A 13,264-nucleotide genomic window follows, 5' to 3' on the forward strand; every position below is an offset into this window, starting at 1 on the left:
TAGGTTTCACCACCGTGTCCTCAGCACCCAAGACCCACACGCGTGGCCGGAGGTTAACGGAGCGACCCAGGGAGACTGAGTGGGAGGCAAGCCCAGGGAGAGTCGACGAGGCCCATCTTGGAGGCCAAGGGAGGGTTAGAGAACCAGGGAGAGAGCACGGCCGGGCGGAGGGGCCGCGTCAGGTGGGAGTAGGGCGGTGAGGTTCAAGGAGACCTCAAAATGGAAGCCAACCGTCTGTTCCGCACCTCCCGGGGCCCCCAGGGTGGTGCCGGGTCCTCCACGGCCCCCTGTGTTGGTTTGGCCACGCCTTCCTGTCGCTTTCTTCCGGAAATAAGGCCATGGTTAGGCGAGCCCCAGGCTCCATGCAAAGTGGCCACAAAACATCCAGCGGGCCCGTGATCGTTTCACGGAATATCGTCTACGACAACGGGCGAGACGGCGGGCACAGCGTGCTTGCCCACAGACACTCACATGGCACTTTCTGTGGCCTAAAGAAACCCCGTCGGGGACAGACAGCCCTTCCCCTCCGTCTGCAGGTGCCAGAGATGTGCCCCAGGCTTGAAAGATGGTGCCCTTGAAAGGGAAGGGAGAAACACCCCCTGGGAGAGAAGTAACGCAAGAAGAAGCCTGACCGGCTGGGCACCTGAGGCCCGGGGAAGCCAGGGTGTCTAGACTTGGGGGGGGGGGGGCACAAGCCCCTCCCCACCAGGCCCTGCATGCTGGAGACTCAGCTCTCTAGGAAGGCAGACTTTCACCCTGCAGACTTGAAAACGCTTGGGAGGTAAAGATAAAGAGAATGAGAAGTATGGCAGTGACCTCTAGTGTGAACTGTCTTATTTTCTGGGTCCCTGTTCTGGCATCGGGGGTCCTCGCGGCCTGGGGAGAGACCGCCCCTCCCAGGGTGGCAAATCCTTAGAGAGAGCATGCCTTTCACACGCAAACCAACCTATCCGGGAAGCCAGACTCAGAATCCCTTCCCCATGCCCTAACCATGGTGGAAGGGGGGCCGGGGACCACACACTAGAGACTGCTGATACCCCGATACCCCACAGCCTGCTGGGATTATTCAAATCCGCCAATTTCAGACGTGCTGACCCTGCCTGGCTTTGCCTTTCCCACCGAAACACAATAAAGGCTCCTGGCCATCCTCTCCCCGCCACCAGGCGGCCTTCTGCCTCCTGGCCCACCTGCCTCGTCCCGTCACGGCTCTGCACAGTACCTGTGGCCCTCCTCTTGGGGGCTGTGGACAACAAAGTATTTGAGGCAGGGTCCCCGGACTCGACGGTCAGCCTCACCGAACCTGAATGATAACAAAACCTCCATGTTAAGACCTACCTCCCCGTGTCTATACCAGGCATTTCCCTTTCTCCTCCTTTGCTCTGGACTGGCAGACAATCAAAGGTTTCCCAGTATCTATATATATGCAATAAACTGTCCACAGAAAAGCTTCAAGGGAAGGATGCATCGTTCCGACGAGCAGAGAATTTCTCAGAAGCCCCCTGATGAAATGCACCTGTACGGAAACAGTTTCCCAGGGCCCTCACTTGCCCGGGGAACGGACTATAGACGGTACGACCGGGCCTGCCCGTCCGCAGCTCAGAGTTCTGTGCTCGGGTGTATTGTTTTCTTGTTGTCGAGCGTTGTGTCCCTGCAACGCTGAGTTTCTAGGAGGAAGGGGCTACAAGGGATTCGGTTTATAGATACGAAAGCTATGGGGGTGTTGAATGTAGGTGAGGCCGGGTCCTAGGAGCTTTATCCCTTAGTTGCTGTTCCTTGATGAAACCCCTGCTTTGTGTTAGGTCTTTCAGCCCAGCGTGGGGGCTCGGCCAAGTATTTTAGTTCTTGGAGTTACCGAAACTCGCTTCTGAATCTGCCGTGAACCTTCCACCTCCTCGTCAGCAGCACTCTCGCTCTGGAGTCCTGGACAGGAATGTGTAGGCCTACGTCCAGAGCCAGGTGTGTGTTCTTTCTTTTTCTTTTCTGTTCTTTTCCTTTTTCTTTTTTTCTCTTTTCTTCCCTTGCTCTTCCTTTTTTCAAGTTCTTCTTTAAATTCTAGTTAGTTACTATACAACGCAACGTTGGTTGCAGGAGAATTCATTAGTTACACACGACACCCAGGGCTCATCCCAACAAGCGCCCTCCTTAGTACCCCATCACCTATTCAACCCATCCCCCACCTCCCTCCATCAACCCTCAGTTTGTTCTCTATATTTAAGCGTCCCTTGGGGCACCTCCGTGGCTCATCCGGGTAAGTGTCTGACTCTTGATTTCAGCTCAGGTCACGATCTCACGGATCGTGGGATCGGGCCCCACATCGGGTGCCACTGCACAGTGTGGAGCCTGCTTGGGATTCTCTCTCCCTCTCTCCCTGCCCTTCCCCAGTTGCCCGTGCACACACACTCTCAAAATGAACATTAAAAAAAAAAAAAAAAAGTCTCTTATGGTTTGTTGCCCACTCTCTTTTTTTCCCCGCCCTCCCATCTGTTCATCCGTTTTGTTTCTTAAATTCCACCTAGGAGTGAAATCGTATGGTATTTGTCTTTCTCTGACTGAATTATTTCACTTAGCATATAGCACATTCTGGCTCCATCCACATTGTTACAAATGGCAAGATTTCATTCTTTTTGATCGTACAGTAATATTCCATCATATATATATACATATATATGTGTGTGTGTGTGTGTGTGTATATATATATATATATACATATATGTGTGTGTGTGTGTATATATATATATATATATATATATATACACACACACACACACACAGACACACACAGACACACACACACACACACACACACACACCACATGTTCTTTATCCATTCATCGGCCGATGGATATTTGGGATCTTTCCAGAATTTGGCTATTGTTGATAGCGCTGCTATAAACATGGGGGTGCACGTGCCCGTTCGGATCTGTATTTTGTATTCTTTGGATAAATGCCTAGTAGTGCAACTGCTGGGTCGTAGGGTAGTTCTATTTTTAACTTTTCGAGGAACCTCCATACTGTTTTCCAGAGCGGCTGCACCAGTTTGCATTCCCACCAACACTGCAAAAGGGTTCCCTTTTCTGCACACCCTCACCCGCATCTGTTGTTGCCGGAGTTGTTAATTTTAGCCATTCTGACAGGTGAGAGGTGGTATCTCATCGTAGTTTTGATTAGATTTCTCAGATGGGTAATCATGTTGAGCATCTTTTCATGTGTCTGTTGGCCATCTAGATGTCTGCTTTGGAAAAAGGTCTATTCATGTCTTCTGCCCATTTCTTACCTGGATTATTTGGTTTTTTGGGTATCGAGTTTGACAAGTTCTTCATAGATTTTGGATGCTAACCCTTCATCAGATACGTTATCGGCGAATATCTTCTCCCATCCTGTAGGTTGCCTTTTACTGTTTTTGACTGTTTCCTTCACTGTGCAGACGCTTTTTCTCTTGATGAGGTCCCAGTAGTTCATTTTTCCCACCCAGGATTTTCTGTAGGTGCACCCCACCCCACCTCACCACATGCACTCCATAGCTCCGGGGGCGCTGTTCTCACTGGACTCTGCAAGGCCAAGCACAAGGCTGACCTGGGTCCTAACCGGGAGGGGACACACTCCCTCCTAGGGACTTAAACCCTGGACCACCACCCCTGTCATGAGGTACCTGTGGAGGCCAGCAGTCCCAGGGCCACAGCCTGGGCCCAGGGACACAGTGGGACAAGAAGCCGTTGTGATGCTCAGGGAACACCCCTGTTGATTTGTTCTTGAGTACTCGCACCTTGTATGTTTTTTCTTCTCGATCATCAAAGGCAAATTATTACTTGAGGACAGAGTTTGTGCTGCTCTTTAAATGTACCACATTTTTTTTTTTTAATTTTTAAGTTTATTTGAGGGAGATAGAGACAGCACGAGTAGGGGAAGGGCAGAGAGAGAGAGAGAGAGAGAGAGAGAGAGAGAGAGAGAGAGAGAATGAATCCCAAGCAGGCTCTGCACCATCAGCGCAGAGCCCGATGTGGGGCTCGAACTCACGAAACCCTGAGATCATGACCTGAGCCGAAACCAAGAGTCAGACGCTTAACCGACTGAGCCACCCAGGCACCCGTAAACGTATGATGTTCTCGTCTCATCTAGAGGCAGGAAGCCCACACAATGCTTTCAGGTGGCAAGGGGGCCCTTAGACCCACCCTGGGCCGGGGGGTCCTTCTGGAAGGGTCTGGATGACAGAGCAGCAGTTGTGTGACCCCAACCCGGCATTCCAGCCCCGAGCCGAGTCAGCGAATCACAGGAAGCTTCTCCATCACTGTCCAGAGTCACTGTGCTTAAGTCCAGCCCCTTCCCTGAGTGCTTCTTCTCCCTATTTCTCTCTGCCCTCCCCCGGCTCTGTGATCTTGTCCTACTGTCCATTCACGCCCATCACACGTCCGCGGTACCGACATCATTTGTGCGGGATCCGCGTTCTCTGTGCAGACCAGGGCTCCCTGGAGGACAAAAGCCCCCGCAAACACACTGCTTACAGGTGCCTAACCTCTCAGAGCCCACGAGCCACCCGCCACAAGCACCCATTTCACGGTCACTGCTGTCACTCGGCCTGTTGCTGGGACACTCCCCTCTGTCCTGCTGGGGCAGACGAGGGAAGGGGCGTGGACAGTGACAGCCCTGGCCACCACGGTCTCCCCCGAGTCCTCCTCACTCAACCCTGGAGCCGGCAGTGCACAGATGGGAAGTTGAGGCACAGAGTGGGTGAACACACTGCCCGAGGCAACGCACACCCAGGGCCGCCCTGCCTCCTGCCAGCCTGCTGGGCGGTGGCCGAGGGATCCAGGAAGCCCGCAGAAGGGATGAATCCGGAAGTGCTTAACTGAGATTTTTCCCAGGAAGCCCTCATCCGGGCCATGCCTTCCACCTGTCGTCTACCCGGGGCCCGCGTCCAGGGACCGCTGAGCCGCGTTTGGGGACGGCTGCGTACAGAAGGGCGGGAGAGCAACGGAGAGGGTGGGACGGACGGGGGCCTGTGAGCCAGGCCTCCCTCTCTTGACTTCTAGCTGAGCTGAGAACTCCTAAACTGTTCACTGCTCCGAGGAACACGAGGAAATGCCCTCCGTGACACTCAACGCCCCACCCCTGCCTGCTAGAGTCTGCCATCCCCCCGGTGCGCCCAGCCCTGCAGATGAGATCCTGCGTGTCCGGGAGTCTTCTGTGTGAGCGCACGTCCAGCAGGTGCCCGGGGGGGTGGGGGCCACCAGGCCCACGGAGAGGCAGGGGGGGGACACGGGCTCGAGTCCCCTTGGGGGCGGCCCCAGCCCTCAGGGCCCAGCAGTGCTCTTCTCGAGACCCCCCCGGTGTTCCATTCACCCAAGTTCAGCCCCAAGTTCACACGCCCACAGGGAGGGGACCATGCTGGCCGCTGAGCTCACCTCCCCGCCTGGTCTCCAGCTGAGCACCTGACTCTGCTTCCTGCGGTCCCCACACGGACCTCTTGCTGCTCCTGGAACCCGGCAAGGGTGTCCCCCTGACCTCAGGGACCTGCATGGCCCACTTCCCCAAGCCTTGGCAGGGGAAGAGCCCCCCCCCCCCCCCACCAGCCGGCCGACCCCTCATCCTGCCTCTTCCTCCACAGCCCTCACCACCGCACAAGCCAAACACTGGGTGGTTCCACTTGCATGAGGCCCCTAGAGGGGTCAATTCCGAGAGACGGAAAGTCGAAAGGTGGGGGCCAGGGGCCAGGGAGCAGGGACGGGGAAGTGTTGTTTCACGGGCGCAGAGTTTCAGCTGGGAATGACGGAAAGCTCCGGAGACGGACGGGGATGAATGCCACCGCACCGTGCACCTCAAAGCGGGTAGGGCGCTAAGTTTTATTTGACCACAATTAAAAAAAAAAAAAACCATCTCAGGTGTCTGCTTCGGTGGGGGTGGCGGGTGTCTTGCTCACCACCGCGCCCCCAGACGCTGGTGGGATTGGCAGAGCACTGGGCGCTGCTGAACTTGAACACGGCTTTGTGATGCCGTTCTCCCTACGTCTCTACACGCTTGCAATTTTCCATTAGAGAGAGGGAAGTACGAGCATCTGAACAAGACACTGAGTGGACACTGGGGTCTTTCCGGGCAACTGCGATTACGCGAAGAGCATGAGGGACAGGCAGGGAGCAGAGGGGGACAGCTGGGGGAGGCAGGACGAACCACAGATGTCACTTTCCAGCCAGGCCCGCTGCTTTGAGGCAGAGAGCCAGGGACACTTCCCCCCAGCACCATCGACCTGCCTGCACATACAGAGGACAAGCTGGGCCAGGCGGTGTGGGGTGACGAGGGGACCTGGGCATGAGGAACCCTGAAGTTTTGCTCCAGAAGTGGTCATACTTATCCCGAGGAGGGTCATGGGAAGGGGAAGCTCGCTGTAAAGCAAAGACCCACCAGAAAGAGGTTTCGGTCTTCGGTGTTATTTAGACGCCTCCCGGACGGGGCCGGAGTGCCAGCTTCCTGACGCACTTCCTGTCTCCAGTGCGGTCCCCAGAAGGGGTCTCTTAAGACTCCAGGTACATCTATCTTTTTTTTTTTTTTTATGGTTTTTATTTTTATTTTTGAAAGACAGAGCATGAGTGGGGGAGGGGCAGAGAGAGAGAGAGGGAGACACAGAATCCGAAGCGGGCTCCAGGCTCCGAGCTGTCAGTGCAGAGCCCGACGTGGGGCTTGAACTCACAGACTGCGAGATCACCACCGACTGAGCCACCCAGGCTCCTGCCCTACAGCTTTTAATTAGTCCCCTCTAATTGCAGAGGGGAGAAAAGGTACTGCAGCCAGCCCTCTTTTATCTGATCAGCATACTCCTTTCCTAGTCTTCCTTTTGCATTTTTTATTTGCATTGCCACATGCTCTTTGTCAACATAATCTGTTGACCAAAGAGGCTGCAAGAAAAGGCTGAAGTCGACATCATCACTCATGTATCGCACGGAGCATGAAAATCTGAGGCGTCTGCTTAGCTTTGCAGGGGATCTGGGCAGATACTAAACTCTGAGGGGGTTTGAAGGGATGAGCTTTTCGTGAACCCGAACCTTCAAGGGTGTTTTATCACAAGCCTTGAAGTGTTCAAAAGCCCAACGAGAGCCACGTACTTCCAAAGGAAAATGCCATCCAGGCGAATACGATTGCCCTCCAGGCTCTGTAGCGGCTGGTTGGCCGTGGCCCGACTCTCCTTCTCTCTCAGTTGTTCTGGCTAGTCAGGAGGCCGTGGGGACAGCTGCGTGTGAGTGTGTGCACCTGCACGTGTGTGCGGCAAGGATGTGTCTCCGTGGACAAGTCCGTGGCTCCTGGGACAGTACGGCCCGGCCACGGAGAGTGAGGAGCCCACACCAGCCACCTGCGTGTGCTCGAGTTGAGGAAAATGGAAGAGAAGGACAAACATCGTCACGACCCTCAAGGAAGCTTTCTGGAGAAAGAAGAGGCCTCCTCTAAAATTCCCTGGCCACCATAGGAAGGAGTGGACCAGCTGAAAGGGAATTTAGAAAAACAAAAAACCTGCAGCGATCCCTACTCACCAACCAGGAACGATGCGTCCCATAACCAGCCAGTCTGTGGTGAGGACGTGGGATAGAAGGCTGCTTTGGGGACATATCTCTGTCCCCAAGAAGCCAGGGGATCACAGGACGGGTGACCGGGCTTTAGGGAAGGGAAGGTTAAGCGGAGTCTTGATAGGCGGGTGAGGGTTAGCAAGGCACGGAGGGGAGGGGACGCCCAGTGGACACTCTCCGACTGTTTTTTCTTCATTCGCCGTGCCCCCGCCCGGCATAGTCTGAGGGGCTGACACCTGCCCCCTGGCCTTGCTCTCAGCTCCTCGCACCCTGAGACTCTGACAAAAGGAAAGACAGGATACACCACAAACCTGGATGCCCGGGCTCTGGCCGCCTCGAGTGGCCTCCGCCTGCTTCCTGAACCCCAGAGGAAGCTTCTGGAGGGAGCCCCAATGTCCCCGACCGTGGTCACGGCTGGCCATGTGCACGTGAGCACTTATAAAACTTGGTCGACATGCAAATATTAATTTTTGATCTCAGGAGTGTAGGAGACACGATGACAGCCAAATTTGAAATGAGGGAGGGGAAACCACGGTCTGGCAAGTAAGAGGCTTTTAATAATGGCCCTGCCCTTCCCCGTTAGCAAAATGGGACTTTTAGTTAAATATTGGGTTCAGATTTAATTCTGAGGTAAATGAGTGTTTATTACTTTATTATTTAAAGCAAGAGTCTTCTTTGTAAACCACAGTCTATGAATCAAGTCCAAAGACATCTGCCATTTGCCCCCGAGGCAAGGGCGGGCGTGTTCGTACCCAACTCTACCGTAGCATCCGATCAGACACTATTCCTACGTTCCTCCACCACAAGGTCAAAAACTCCCTGGTTCCAGAGCTGCTGTTTCCTCTGCCCGCACGCCCCAGGGTCACCAGCCTCGCACTGGGCCCCCCAGAGGCTTTCTGGAAGTAGTTGGTCACTACCCCCAGGATGTGCGTGGGGCCCTTTCGGTCCCTCCCACAGCGGGGTACTCAGGAACACCCTGCGTCAGACAGGCCGTGGCCACCGGGAACTTAAAATGAAGAAGTGTCCCATCTAATTTTGAATGGGCAGGTCTTAGCCACGCCTCCAGGGAGCTCAGAATGCTCTGGAATTCCTGTCACACCACCCAGCCGGAGGGAAAACTGACCCCAAATCCACAGGTCACTGGAGGTACTGAATCACGGACGCTGCCCCTCATGACGCAGTCAGTCACACTGGTCCCAACCCCGTGTGTGGGGGAGCCGTGGAAGGTTCCAGACGCCAGGGAGATCACGAAGCAAACCCCTCTCCCCGGGGACACGAATCAGGCAGGTGCCTTCCCCTCCTACATGAACCCCTGGTCCGATTGCTCAGCCATAGGGCGAAGGGTCCATCCCATTGACCCCCGACACGAGTTTTCTCTGCACACACACATTTCATCCTTAATAGCCGAAAATAACAGTTCCAGTCCATTCTTTCTTTCTCCCAAGCTGCGGGTTTTCCCTAAATGAATGACAGTCCAATCGATCACTAACCTCATTGGGCCAGGTGGGGTGAGACACAGGAAGGGGTCTCAGAGGAACGTCGGGCAGTTCATGGTAAGCACTCCCATCAATACAGAGACACCTGCCAACCTAATCCTCTAACTACTGCCTGGCAATTACACCTGCACACAGCTACCGCTCAGGAGGCTGTGCGTGCACACACACACACGCACGCACGCACACACACGCACCACGCCGTGGGGTTTCCCTGCCTACAGCACAGACTGGCAGAAAACCAGGCAAAGGGCAGCGTCCTACCGAAAAGGCCGTGGGGCTCCGACTGGCGCCTCTCCGTGCTCCGGTTTGGGTCCTTGTGTTTCTTGTTCCCCCTGAGACTGCCGAAGCGTTTCATGGGTAGCGGTGGCCACAGGAGCAGCAGCAGGTGACCATACCAAGGCCCGCAGAACCCGTGTCAGCACCAGATGGCGGGGGGCCGGGAGAGCTGCAGCATCGGCCGGCAGGTGTGGGCCACCCAGCAGCTCATGCACCGAGAGCTTAGAGACGCCGCTTGTGCTCAAGCGACAGCCCGGGGCCCTCACCCCAGCACGGCACGGGTCGCTCTCGGGGCCGGCGGCCACGGGACACACAGGGCAAGCCCACTGCAGTCCTTCCTCGGAGGCTCGGAGAGAGAGCTCAGCCGTCCTCCCCGCCACACCTCCGGCCGCAGCGGTGGAGCAGCCCCTGTCCTTAAGTAGGCAAGACGCTGCCGCGGGTTTGTTTATGTAGTTGAGGTCAGCTGTGCGCTCAGACACTCCGGGACTTCTTGCTCCTTAAAATCAGAGAAGGAGGGAAGACTAAATAGGCAAACGGAGCCCAGGCTCGCCCGTCATGTGCAGATCCGCAGATGTCTCTTTAAAAAGACTGTAAAAGGAAACCGCCCTGTACAGACAATTCTTGGCCAGTGCACATTCCCATTATGACATGACATCACACAACTATTTTGATTCATGTGTTCCAGGGCTCCACGGGGTCAGGAGGCTCCGGCTGCTGCTGGGTGGAGAAGCCACAAGTCCCTGGGCTGGGAATCAGCTGAATCTATTTCAGCTCGATGAAAGATACAAGACCACCTGTGAGGTGGGGCGATGGGGCTGGGGGGAGGGGGGGCTCCGGAATTCAAGGGAAGGTTCTTCAGCAAATGCACACCTTGAGGCCCGGGCTTCTCAAGAATTGTGGCACGACAGAGCTTTTAGACAGAATCTAGTCCGTCCCCTTCCATCACAGACGGGGAAGCTGAGGCTCAGGAAGGTCCAAGGTCCTGTAGCTAACGGCAGAAGCAGGGCTAGAATTCTAATCTCCTTAACTCCTAAGGCAAACCCCGGTCTAAGAAAACACAACAAAAAAACTTTCTATGTGTTGTGTGACTAAAAACCGCTGTAAAAAGCTAAGACAGAAAAGCAATTTTTATTTTTATAAAAATGTTTACTTATTTATCTGGGGAGAGGGAGGGAGGGGCAGAGAGGGAGGGAGAGAGAGAACCCCAAGCAGACTCCACGCTGTCAGCGTAGAGCCCGACACGGGGCTCGAACCCACGAACAGTGAGATCGCGACCTGAGCTGAAACCAAGAGTTGGATGCTTAACTGCCTGAGCCACCCAGGCATTCTGAAAAATAATTTTTAAATTTAAAAAATTCTTTTTCTTTCTTTCTTTTTTTTTTTTTTTTTAGCTGATATCTACACTAGATTAAAGGGAAGGGACAGTATGTGCTACTAACCAGCTTCACGATCTTGAGATGTTACTTCCAATTTCTGGGCCTCAGTTTCCCCCTCTGTGAATCGCGACAAGACTCGATCCCATTAGGGTTTCATCTACTTCTAGAAGTCTACACTTCTAACGTCTGTTCAGTGTGCCTTTTCTTTCCTCCCAGGACTGATGGATAGAAGCAGTGATCAGATATTTGTGGCAAGGATGCATGAATGAACAAGCAAAATAGTTTTGCCCTCAAGGAATTTGCAAACGACAATGATAAACCATAAAGCAATAGTGACTGCATAAAAAAAAAAACAAAAAAAACAAAGCTGGATGCATTCAACAGCGAGTGGCCAGCAAGGACAATGAGTGCCATCAACGCAAATGGCCAGAGGGGCAATTGCATGGCCCCGCTTGGAAGGGAGAGCTTGAGTTGGCCTGGAGGGCTGGAGGGTCTGGAGGAAAGGAGAGAGGCCAGGCCAGGCCAGCACAGCCTCCCCAAACAAGGCGCGAGACCCCCCCCCCCCCCCCCCCCCTCCAGCTGGGGCCCCCAAGGCAGGAGAGGATCATCTCTGTTGCTAAATATGGCAGTGCACACTCACTGTGATTAAACTCTGAAAAAGACTGAGTAGGTAGGTTTTTCCCACTGAGATTTCCTTTTTTTTTTTTTTTTTAATCTTACCAATTTGGCTCCTCACAGAAGTCGAAATGTTCTCCTGATTGAAAAATAATAATAAAAAAAAAAACAGAGCAGGGGTGCCTGGCTGGCTCAGTCGGTGGAGCGTGCAACTCTTGATCTCAGGGTCGTGAGGTCGAGCCCCACGCTGGGTGTGTAGATTACTTGAAAAGAAAAAATAAATTGGGGCGCCTGGGTGGCTCAGTCGGTTAAGCCTCTGATGTCGGCTCAGGTCATGATCTCACGGTTCGTGGGTTCGAGCCCTCGCATCGGGCTCTGTGTTGGCAACTCAGAGCCCGGAGCCTGCTTCGGATTCTCTGCCTCCCTCTCTCTCTGCCCCTCCCCCGCTTGCACTCTGTCTCTCTCTCAAAAATAAATAAACGTTTAAAAAATTTTTAAATAAAATGGTATTAATAACGCCTGCCCCACAGGACTGTGGGAAGGACAAAAGAAAATAATAACTGAGGTAGCCAGCACTCCAACCACCATGGGGTAGGCGCTCGGCAAACAGGGTATATTATTTTACTGATTAAAATATAGTTCTTAGAGGACAAGAATGTCTTTGAATTATTCATAGCACTAATCCCCTCCATCAGCAACTGTCCTGTACATTTGGTAGAGGTTTAATCACCACTCGATGAGTGAGTGGCCACATAAACGAGGCACAGGACCATCGGGCATGCCACAGTCACTGTTTATGTTCCACACGAACTTGCACTCGCTCACTTGCAGTCGCTAAACTCTGAAATGTGATCGCTTGCTACGTTCTTTATCGTACGGTAGAAGAATGGTGTACTGGCTTAGACAAAAACTTCTCATTTTCCTTTTGACCAAATATGCTCCTTGGCTCTGAGCTGTCAGCACAGAGCCCGTGAATCCACGAACCGCGAGATCATGACCTGAGCCCAAGTTGGACGCTTAACCAACTGAGCCACCCGGGCGCTCCAATACCATTTTATTCAAAGACGAACAACCGAGTCAGAGAGGTGTCTTGACCCGGATCACACAACTAACAAGCTGGGAAAACCCACATTATCTGATTCCGAGATTTACGTCTTTGCCCTGTCCCGAACTTTGTCATACACGTGCACGAGAAAATTCACCACCAGGGAGACAAGGGTGTGGGCAGTGCCCTAGGCTGAATCTTACGGGCCACACAGGACCACAGCGGACTGGAGTGATTTGGAAATTTCTCTCTTCTCCCTTGCACTTTTTGATCATTAGGCCGGAGAACTTACAGGAGAAAGAGAGAAGGGTCACGTTTGAAAGGCTCGATTCCCATCACCGTCCAGCCTGTGACACGGACCAGCCTGAGTCTGGGACACCTGGCTTGTCCCATGAGCGTGCCATGCTTTGGAAACACAACGCGGACCTGCTCGCCTCTCCCACAGATGCATGCAGGTTGCTGAGCAGAGAACCGGGAGCCCTGTTGCTTTCTCTGCGCTGCAAGGCCGAGGCTCGCTGCTGTGCTCAGCTCTGGGCTCCACACTGCCCGAGCTCGCTCAGCGGAATGTCTGGTGCCTTGTAGAGGGGCTTAAAGGATGTGGCAAAGAAGAAAGAAGAAAAGCATTACCCAGATCATTCAGGGCTACTGTTCTGCTAATGAGACGGTGACAGAATATTCTGGAAAGAAATGGTGGAGTTGGTCTGATTCAGCAAAAACGGGTTTGGCCCAGCATAGCTCCCTGTCCTGGGGGATGGGTCCTGGAAAGCTTGGGATGGAAGGACCTGGGGAGCAAGTTTGAATGCAGCTTTCAGAAACTCTAGGTGACTTTAAGCATGACGGCCTTGACCCTTGACATGGACACAAATCCCCAAAGAGACCCTACCCACACCAACACGCACTTTTGACCTC

The 13,264-nt window shown here is 53.7% G+C and overlaps 1 protein-coding gene across 5 annotated transcripts in view; it reads right to left on the reverse strand.

Moving 5' to 3' along the window:
• Positions 1–13,264, reverse strand: part of PRKAG2 (protein kinase AMP-activated non-catalytic subunit gamma 2) — a 258,209-nt gene that overhangs the window by 136,853 nt on the left and 108,092 nt on the right. Inside the window, exon 1 of one of the 5 annotated variants that reach the window (XM_042927132.1) lies at positions 9,305–9,850. The exons of the other annotated variants lie outside the window; for them this stretch is intronic. Coding sequence (XP_042783066.1) covers positions 9,305–9,398 — 94 coding nt within the window. The 5' untranslated portion in view covers positions 9,399–9,850. Of the gene's footprint in view, positions 1–9,304; positions 9,851–13,264 lie in introns of those variants that run through there. 5 annotated transcript variants of the gene reach the window in all.

The sequence above is a fragment of the Panthera leo genome, chromosome A2 (assembly GCF_018350215.1).
Source record: "Panthera leo isolate Ple1 chromosome A2, P.leo_Ple1_pat1.1, whole genome shotgun sequence".
Lineage (NCBI taxonomy): Eukaryota > Metazoa > Chordata > Mammalia > Carnivora > Felidae > Panthera > Panthera leo.